Source organism: Pongo abelii, chromosome 10, assembly GCF_028885655.2.
Source record: "Pongo abelii isolate AG06213 chromosome 10, NHGRI_mPonAbe1-v2.0_pri, whole genome shotgun sequence".
Lineage (NCBI taxonomy): Eukaryota > Metazoa > Chordata > Mammalia > Primates > Hominidae > Pongo > Pongo abelii.
In genome coordinates, this window is record NC_071995.2 from 66,244,849 (window position 1) to 66,254,188 (window position 9,340).

The following is a 9,340-nucleotide window of genomic DNA, read 5'->3' on the forward strand; positions in this document are numbered from 1 at the left end:
TGCTGAACTTACTAGTAGGAATGATTCCCCAAAACACAGCTTTCCTTTTCCTTTAGTGTCTTACTTTCAGGGATACTGGAGAGTGCACTTTTCAGTAGGCCTAAACTAGAACTAAAACAGTTTATCTATAGCAATAGAGGCTACATGTATTTCTTTCCAGCAACATCACTCCTTTCTTTTATCCATAAATGACTAATGATAAGTTATTTTCAATTTCTCAACTTTTTTCTTTTCAACGGTACATGCTGAGTCAACATAATAAATCAGTATAGGCACTATAGCAGAGAGCCTTGAAATCAGATAGACCTGGCTCAATAAGGGTCAACTACTTATAGTTATAAAATGTTTCTCAACATGTCTCTAATGTAGCTTTCTTATTTGCAAAATTGGAATAATACTAATAGCTACCTCATTTTCTTAGAGTCAAGAATAAAGTTATGGGAATGGTAACATGATAATGATGATGATGATGATGATATTAAAGGAGAAAAATCACAAAACCACAAGACTTAGGATATCCAAGTGTTTATTGAGGTCAAATAAACATGTTATAGCTCTATAATTATTGTCATAAATATCAATATTAGCCTTATACTCAAGTAGCAATATCAAATAATGTTTCTATAAATAAATCCATATTAATAAAATGATATAAATAAAATGCAGTCTTACAATAATAATAAATACATTTATAAATATAAAGTACTGATTATGGAAACATGAAGTTATTTAGGGGTTTTTTTCCCCTAAAGGAATGGAAAGTAATCTTTTTTATGGAAAAAGACAATTATTTAAAAAATAAATTGTTTTCTGTGTATAGAACACCAGTTACAATAAAATGTTATCAATAAATATCTATGCTTAGAAAGTCTACCTTCTGGTCTTATAAACAAAAGTAGCATTGGTTTCCTTTGTAACTAAAGCAGGGGTTAATTTGGAATCCACCCATCATGATGGAGTTTGGCTTCCCATCTTCCTTTTGCTTAAAAAAAAAAATCGCTTTGGGGCATCTAATTGTTATTTCTAGCAGGGAAAGGGGGTTAGTTATTCATTTTTCAGCTTTGCTCTGGTCAAATGCAGGCATTTCTCAGAGACATAAACAGCAAATCCAGTTCTCCAATTGCTTTGATCTCTCCACTCTCTCCAAGCTGTGAAAATAAGAATGCAAAAGTATTTGAGCATTTATGCCATATTTTCTAAAGTGAACAAATTAGAAATTGCAAGATTAGGTTGATGGAGACAGAAACTGAGTTTTAAGCATTTGTAAAACATTCATAGTAATATCCCTTTAGTATTGTATGATTTGCCAAAGAGCTTAAAATGACGGCTCTCTGGACTGAGAGGCCACCAGCAGGCATCAATTTCAGGTGCACCTCACACTAATGAAGCTGTTTAAAAGCTGGGCAGAGCGTTGACCACCCCTTCTTAACCAGAGCAAGCAGACTGAAGTGAGGCTGGGATCTGGGGGATCCCAAGTGCCACCCGTTATGCCTTGGCCTGTTTTGCAGCTCCAAAACTGTCTATGACAGACTACTTATAAGGAGCTTGTCCAACCCACAGCCCATGGGCCGCACATGGCCCAGGACAGCTTTGAATGCACCCTAACAGAAATTCATAAACTTTCTTAAAACATTATGAGATTTATTCATAGACTTTTTTAGCTCATCAGCTGCTGTTAGTGTTAGTGGATTTTATGTGTGTCCCAAGACAATTCTTTCAAGGTGGCCCAGGGAAGCCAAATGAATGGACACTCCTGATTTAAAACATCTCAGCTCAAATGACTTTGAACCATGTATTCACCAATACATTAAGGCTTTTTCTGTTTCCACCTTTTTGACAGAGTAAAAGAAGAGTTTTCACTTTTGTGGGAAAAATACCAAAGAAGTCTTTTCCACTTGCTTTAGTTAATAGAAAACCAGATACGGGTCCTAACATTCATTCTTTCTCTCTCCAAGTCAAATGCAGATGAGGATCCCAAACTTAATTGAAGAGGAAACCCAAATTCAAGTGAAAAGCATTCCCTACTGAAATTCCTCTAATCTATCATATTTGCATTATTTCAAGAAAAACCTTGTCACCATTGTCCTCTATATAATACATGGTTCTTTCTTTTCCTGCTTTCTTCCGCCCTTTCACCTTTCCATACTTCTTTTGACATAAAGCCAAAAAGATATTCTTTTCTATCTCAAAGACTCCAAGACTAAAAAGAATTTTAAAGTTTATCATCCCCTGCTGTCTGTCATGCATTTTACTACCAGCCTGCGTTCTGCTTTTACCCCCAGCAAGAGGGAATTAATGCCTCCCAAAACCACCCTATTTCAGACAGCTCTGGCAGTTTCTCCTCCTGTTGATCTTTCTCTGAACAACATTCGTTTCCCTCCTGTGCTTTCTGAAGCTACCAGCAAAAAAGCATAATCACTCTTCCACATGGCAACCCATTGCAAATATGAAATTTATTCTTTCAAAATGGATTAAAGGCCTTGAAAATCACACAGATCACCATGAGATTTTCCTCTCTCACACTTCACTTTTCTAAAGACAACAAGCATGCTGAAATCAGTAATTTTTTAAGCAAGACGTGTAAAGCACGCCTTGTCTGTGGCATGCTAACATTCAGCCCTCCGTTTCTAGATAATAGCTCTATAACAAGAGAACTGGGCTTCACAATTTAAAACTACAAAGCCTTCAATTATCAAAGGAAGAAACAGTCACATTCATTAAATGATGTTCAGGAAGAAATGCTTTTTTAAAAAGTCAAGAGGGAAAAAGGGGGAATTAAGGTTAAGCTTGTTACTGAAAATTCCATCAACTGGAGCCTTCATGTTTCTGAGTATTTAGTTGTACCTGCCTGCAAGAGCATCACTTTCACTGCTCCTAATCATTCCTCTGATTTTGGGGTGAGTCACTATTGTTAGTCTAAGCCTTCCATTGTTGTTCTTTTCACCAAATAGGCCACATGATGGTATCATTCACTATAGAAATGTACACCAGCCCACCATGGATAAATGCTCCCTAGGAATTTGTTGAGGGAGTGAAGGAAGAAACTAGAATGGAAGGTCTTGATGGGAGAGAGGAAGAAAAAAGACTTACCAATTCAGACTTCCATTTAACTATAATAAATCTCTTACTAATATTTTCACTCTATTTGAACCTGTATGAAAAAGATCAGGGGTTGTCTGCTCTTGCTTTTAAACTAAAATCAATAGCTGATAGATATTATTATAATTAAAAATAAGTATTTAGTACTCCAGAAATTAGCCCTATATGCAAGTCCAGCTCTTTTCTTGTTGTTCTGAGTTTATTCTTCCAAGTTTCAAAGCAATGCATTAATGCCTTCAAAAATTACTTCAAATAAATTTGCCCATAGGCATTTTTCTGTTTTTAAACAAGTGCTTCTTCAGATTACATGAGTCAATAGGAATCTGAAATTTCTTTATGAATTAATGATACCAAAACTAATCTGTATCACCACCGGGAAAAGTTCTGGCTTGGGATTCAGGAGACCTGCATTCTAGCCCTATCTCTGCCACTGGCCATCCCCAGAACGTGAGGTTATGTGACTAGACAGGCTAAGATCCCAACCAGTTCTAGAATTCTACAATTTGCAAAATTTGGAAACTGACATCTAGATATATAGATATATCTACATACACAGACACCAAAGTAATCACCCTGGTGGTAGGAGAATCAAGTGAAAAATCACAAAGTGGTGGGAAGAAAGAAAGGAAAAAAAACATTTGTCTCTCCTATTGCATGACTTAGCATTGACAGTTATCAGTCCTACCTTTTTCACTGTGTCCTTCAGCTTTTGCACATTCCTCTGGATATGCAGGTCATCACCTTCAATATGCTATAAAACAAAAACAAGCATAACTATCTTAATGTTGTGCTGAAACTTTATGAACCTCCACACCCATGGAGGTACGGTACAATTCACCTGGAATTAAAGCTCTTAGTAATTTTGCCCACAATGACCTAGATTTCAACAGTGACCTAGATTTCCTGAGCTCTTGAATTCCCTTGGACACCAGAATCCAGTCACTTCCCTTACAAGAGACCTCTCTTCATCTTTGGGAAATCCTACTGAGGTTTGTATTTGTGGAAAGAGCGGAGTGGTTTATGCAAATTCTGTAAGGAATAAAACCTCTGTCGTACCTCCAGAAAATTGAATGCTCAGAACAAGAAATGTACATAAAACATCTCATGTGAAAACTAAGCCCTCTTCAGTAAGTCCTAGGGCCTTTTACTGGGCGCACTCCACTCAAACTTTTTTTCATAGTTTCAAATGTTCAGCGGCATCAAGTTCACACGCCTCCGATTTTGTGGCTTCCCATGACATCAACAGGGCAACAGTCTGCCGACCCACCACCGACATTAAGCCTTCCCATTTCCCATTTTCTCTTCTACTTTCTCTCCATGCCATCCCCTCCCCTCAACAACTTAGACTCAATGGATCCATTTCCACATCTAGATGTTTTTCCCAACACCTTTCTCATCTTACACAACCTGAGTTGCCTTTTTTCCAGAGACAAACTAACACGGCTTCTATACACTTAAGTTCCAGACCCAATTCACCACTATAAACTCAAGATGTGACTCAATCAAAGTAAAAACAAACACTCTATGATCCCAAATGACTCCTGATAATACTGCTGCCAAGACACTTCTTCCTGCTAGCTTAGGGGTAGGGGGAAGGAGACAGAGTTGGGGTAAGGGGGTCTCTGTGGAAGAAAGAGGGAAGGAGGGGTAGGTAGGTGGGCATAGGCTGAGAGCTGAACTTACACATGTGCTTAGCCTGTTGCTGAGCCTGGCCAGGAAAGGCACCACCTCTTGCATATAAGGCTGGAACCTATCAGATTGAGGGAACAGCACTTCTTCAAGGGTGAAGTTCAGCACCTGCTTCATCAGATAGCAGCGCTCACTCATCTGCAGATGGAAAGGAAACAGCAAGGGTCATAAGGGATAAGACCTAAACCATCATCACCACCACCCCAAGTACCCATGGACAGCACACGGCCATGTTCGTCACAACTGTAGCTTACACTGACTCCGCGGAACAGTTTCTCCCCAATGAGGCGAACGTCTGTATTGTTATCAGCCAAGCTAGCCTGGAAGAGAAGAAAAGACTAAGTGCCTGAACATTGAGCAGATAGAAAAAAAAATCTATGCATAGACATGTGCCCCATCCCCTCTCCCCAGAGCAACCCCATAAAGACTAAAAGCAGAATTCAGATGTGTGCATGAGTTTAGAACAACGCACAGAGGTATAAAGGAAAAAAAAAATCATCAGATGGGTTACTGAATGGCCGCACTTTGGGAAAAATTCATCATATGTATCATAAAGGCCAAAATGGAAGGAAGAAGTTCAAGTAAAAAAAAAAAAAAAAAAAAGCCAGATTCCCAGAGTCTCTGAAAAAACAGAAAATTTATCTACCCTCAGGGATAAACAGTGGGTTCCTAAAGCTCTTAGAGATGCTCTGAAGAAAAGTTTAAGAACTATTTGGGTTCCAAGTAGATCCAAAGAGAAAGAGCGGGATTGAGATGCATACCTCCTTAGCCAGCATGAAGGTGCGGTTGGTGATATAGGGCTGCTGGAAGTTGGACTTGTCAAGCCTGCAGTGGGAGCTGATGGGCGCAGCTGCTCCTCCCTGTACCAAGAGGGCCAAGAGAAGGAGGCAGCTGGTGGCCAGAGTCCCCATAAGGAAAGAGCTCACAGATTTCTGCAGGGCGGCCATTGCAGACAACTCAATTCGAGCAACTGGTGACTGGGGAAGGAGAACCTGGTTGAAGGCAACGTGAAGGAACAAAATTAGTCAAGAAGTATTTCATCAGACTAACCAATTGTACCAAGTTTGCCGAAACGCTTACCTGTTCTGAAGATTCTGCTTGTGACGGGGAAGGCAGAAGCTGCTGCTTTTATAGCCCCCAGGATACTGACTTTTTTTTAATTGTGAAAAATATGACATCAGCAATTATCTAATTTCCAGTACTGTCTTCTGAGAACGACCTAACCACCACAGGAGCCCACAAAACACCACCTCTATCCTTTCCACCTTGAGATGCAAGTGTTTCCCTAAAACGTCACTATTAGAGCCCAGAGGGTATTTTACAGACAAATCCCAGAAATTTTCTAAACCCTACATATTTTTCAAAGAAAACAATTGTTTTCTCTTAGTAGAGTTCAGATTTAGTATAAAATGTTTTGAACTCCTATAGTGGCTGAGTAAGCATTTTGGTCACGGACTCATTTTCCTACCAGCTTTATAGATTCTTATCTCATTGGAGGTGATCAGAAAAAAAGGACCCATGTCCTATATCCACTGCTTTAAAGTAAATGGTAATGACAGCTAACAGATCATTCCATTATTAAAATAATTTTATCTCGTTTTTAAACATGCTGAATTCTAAACCAGACTTACGTTTCAAAAATAACTGTCTTGGCTAATCTAATTATTGTTTTCTTCCCTTTCTGGGACCATTTTTAAGTGATCATAACAATTAAGGCAGAAGCAAATATATCTTAAAATTGTATTAATTGAATTATAATCAATATCAACTTAAGTTTGTAAATACTAATGCTGAACAATCTGATCTCCATTTTTCTTAACATGTAAACTTTTTTAAAAATAAAAGAATACCATGGATATAGTTCATCTTAAAATTTTACCTAATTCTAAACTTCACACAAGTCTCAACATAATATTTCCAAATAATCTTATAACAATTATATATGTGTGTATATATATTATATATGTGAGTATACTATATATATACATATATATGCAACGTTATATATATACATATATACACACACATACATGGATGTCTGAAGAAGGGAATATAGGAATATAGAGGTTCCACGTTACCTTCAAATTATTTGAAAATACACCTAAAACTAGACTGGAAATTCTCCCACAGAGCAAGAGAAGGAAGCAAGTGCAACTATCAAAATGCAAATACCTATTGCTGAGGGAAGGAATGTGAATTAATGCAAATTTGTATAATCAGATTTTTCTCCTCACAACTAGTTAAGATCAGGAGTGTTGAAGAACTGGGAGAAGAGATGTAAATAATTGTAAAACCTAGACCACTTTTTGAGATGGCACAGACCTAAGCAAGGTGCCACTGTGAAGGGTCGGAACCACATGAGGACACTGAGCATTTGTGAAGGTGGCCAGAGGATAAAGAAGCAAAAAGGAAGATTAGTGAGAGTAAATAACACCACATGATCACACTTGCATGTGGAATCTAAAACACTTGAACTCATAGAAAGAAAGAGTAGCATGGTGGTTGCCAGGGGCTGGGTGGGCAAGGGGCAGTGAGTTGGGGAGATGTTACCCAAAGGATACAACATTTCAGTTAAAGAAGAGGAATGAGTTGAAGCGCTCTATTGTCCATTACGGTAACTATAGTTAAGAACAATATATCGTATACTTAAAAATCACAAAGAGCATAGATTGTAAATGTTCTCATTACAAAAAAAAATTCCAAGTATGTGAGGTAATACATATATGTTAATTCACTCAATTTAGCCATTCCACAGTGTATGCATATATCAAAACATGTATGAAATCAACCTAAGTATCCACAGATGGATGAATGGATAAATAAAATGTGGTATATATACACAATGGAATACTATTCAGCCATAAAAGAAATGAAATCCTGTCATTTGCAATAACGTGAATGAACCTGAAGGACATCATGTTAAGTGAAATAAATCAGATGCAGAAAAACAAATACTGCATGATCTCATATGTGGAAACTAAAAAATAATAATGATAATAATAAAGTTGATATAGAAGCAGAGAATATAACAGTGGTTTACCAGAGACTGGGGGAGTAAGTGGGGAAAGGAGGATGGGGAGAGGTTGGTCAACAGGTACAATGATACAATTAGGAGGAATAATTTCGGTATTCTATTACACAGTAGAAAGACTGTATTTAACAGGAAAATATTGTATTTTACAAAATAGCTAGAAGAGAGGCTTTTGAAGATTCTCACCACAAAGTAATGATAAATGCATGAGATGATGGATTCTCACCACAAAGTAATGATAAATGCATGAGGTGATGGATACACTAACTAACCTAATTGTATCATTATACAGCATACACTTATATCAAAACATCAAATTATACTTCATAAATATGTACAATTATAATGCGTCAATTTAAAAAATAAGTAATTTTTAAAACATCATATTGTGTAACATAAATACTGTATATATAATTTTTATTTGTCAAATAAAAATAAGATTTTTTTTCTGAATTGAAAAAAAATAGGTGTGTTCCAAATGTTTCCTTGGGGTTCACCATGGGCCCGAGAAAAGATAATGAAACTCTTCCTTATTCAATTTCCTATTATATATGGCCATTTTTGCCCAGAACTCCGCATAATTCTATTAGCACTAGATTTAAGCTATTCATCGATTAAATAGGCTTTTGTTGGTTTGCCTGGGAAACTGACCAGCATACATAATTTTGTTTCCATGGGAAAATAAGTGTTGACATCGTTGAATTACATGCTTTCGAGGGAAGAGTCTCTGTCTCTTTCGTCTTTGTGACTCCAACACTTAGAACAGTGCTACACACATAGGAAGGACTCAATAAAAGCATATTGACAGCCTTTACGGTATTTCTAAAGTTGGTGTTTGACCCAGTCCTGCTTACCAGCTTATTGTTCCTGAACAGAAAATAAATCACTGTGAAACAGAAAGAGAATGCCAGAAAATTGCAAAGTCCTCTTTAAGAGCAGCAGTGTGTCTCTTATTCATTGTATGCCCCTGATGGACCAAACATCAATAAGATAGTGTTAATGGAGCCTAGATCTTAAGTTTCAATTAGTTTAACTAAAACTCACTAAAGGGAAAATCTGCTCTGGTGTTGTATGGGGGTTTCTGAACAGTCATACTAGGAGTCTTAGAAATATTTGCTATTAGAAGAGATTGTGAGGCTGGGCGCGGTGGCTCACGCCTATAATCCCAGCACTTTGGGAGGCTGAGGTGGGCAGATCACCTGAGGTCAGGAGTTTGAGACTAGTCTGGCCAACATGGTGAAACCCTGTCTTTACTAAAAATACAAAAATTAGCTGGGGGTGGTGGTGCACCTGTAGTCCCAGCTACTCGGGAGGCTGAGGTGGGAGAATCGCTTGAACCCGGGAGGCTGAGGTTGCAGTGAGACAAGATCGCCCCACGGTGCTATAGTCTGGGTGACAGAGCAAGATTCTGTCTCAAAAAAAAAAAAAAATAGAAGAGATTGTGGATATAACAAAAAGGTGCTCCTGTGAAAACAACCAGACACATATGTATGCTAAATACTTTCAGATTATAATGGGCCT

At 37.7% G+C, this 9,340-nt stretch overlaps 1 protein-coding gene across 1 annotated transcript; it reads right to left on the bottom strand.

Moving 5' to 3' along the window:
* Positions 1-509: 509 nt before the first annotated feature.
* IL22 (interleukin 22) lies at positions 510-5,890 on the bottom strand. Its single transcript, XM_002823498.3, has 6 exons — positions 5,869-5,890; positions 5,550-5,780; positions 5,043-5,108; positions 4,783-4,926; positions 3,785-3,850; positions 510-1,148 (listed from the first exon to the last, which is right to left on the bottom strand). Exons 2-6 carry the CDS (start codon positions 5,733-5,735, stop codon positions 1,071-1,073), a joined length of 540 nt encoding a protein of 179 aa, XP_002823544.1. The 5' UTR covers positions 5,736-5,780; positions 5,869-5,890; the 3' UTR covers positions 510-1,070.
* Between the last annotated feature and the right edge of the window lie 3,450 nt (positions 5,891-9,340).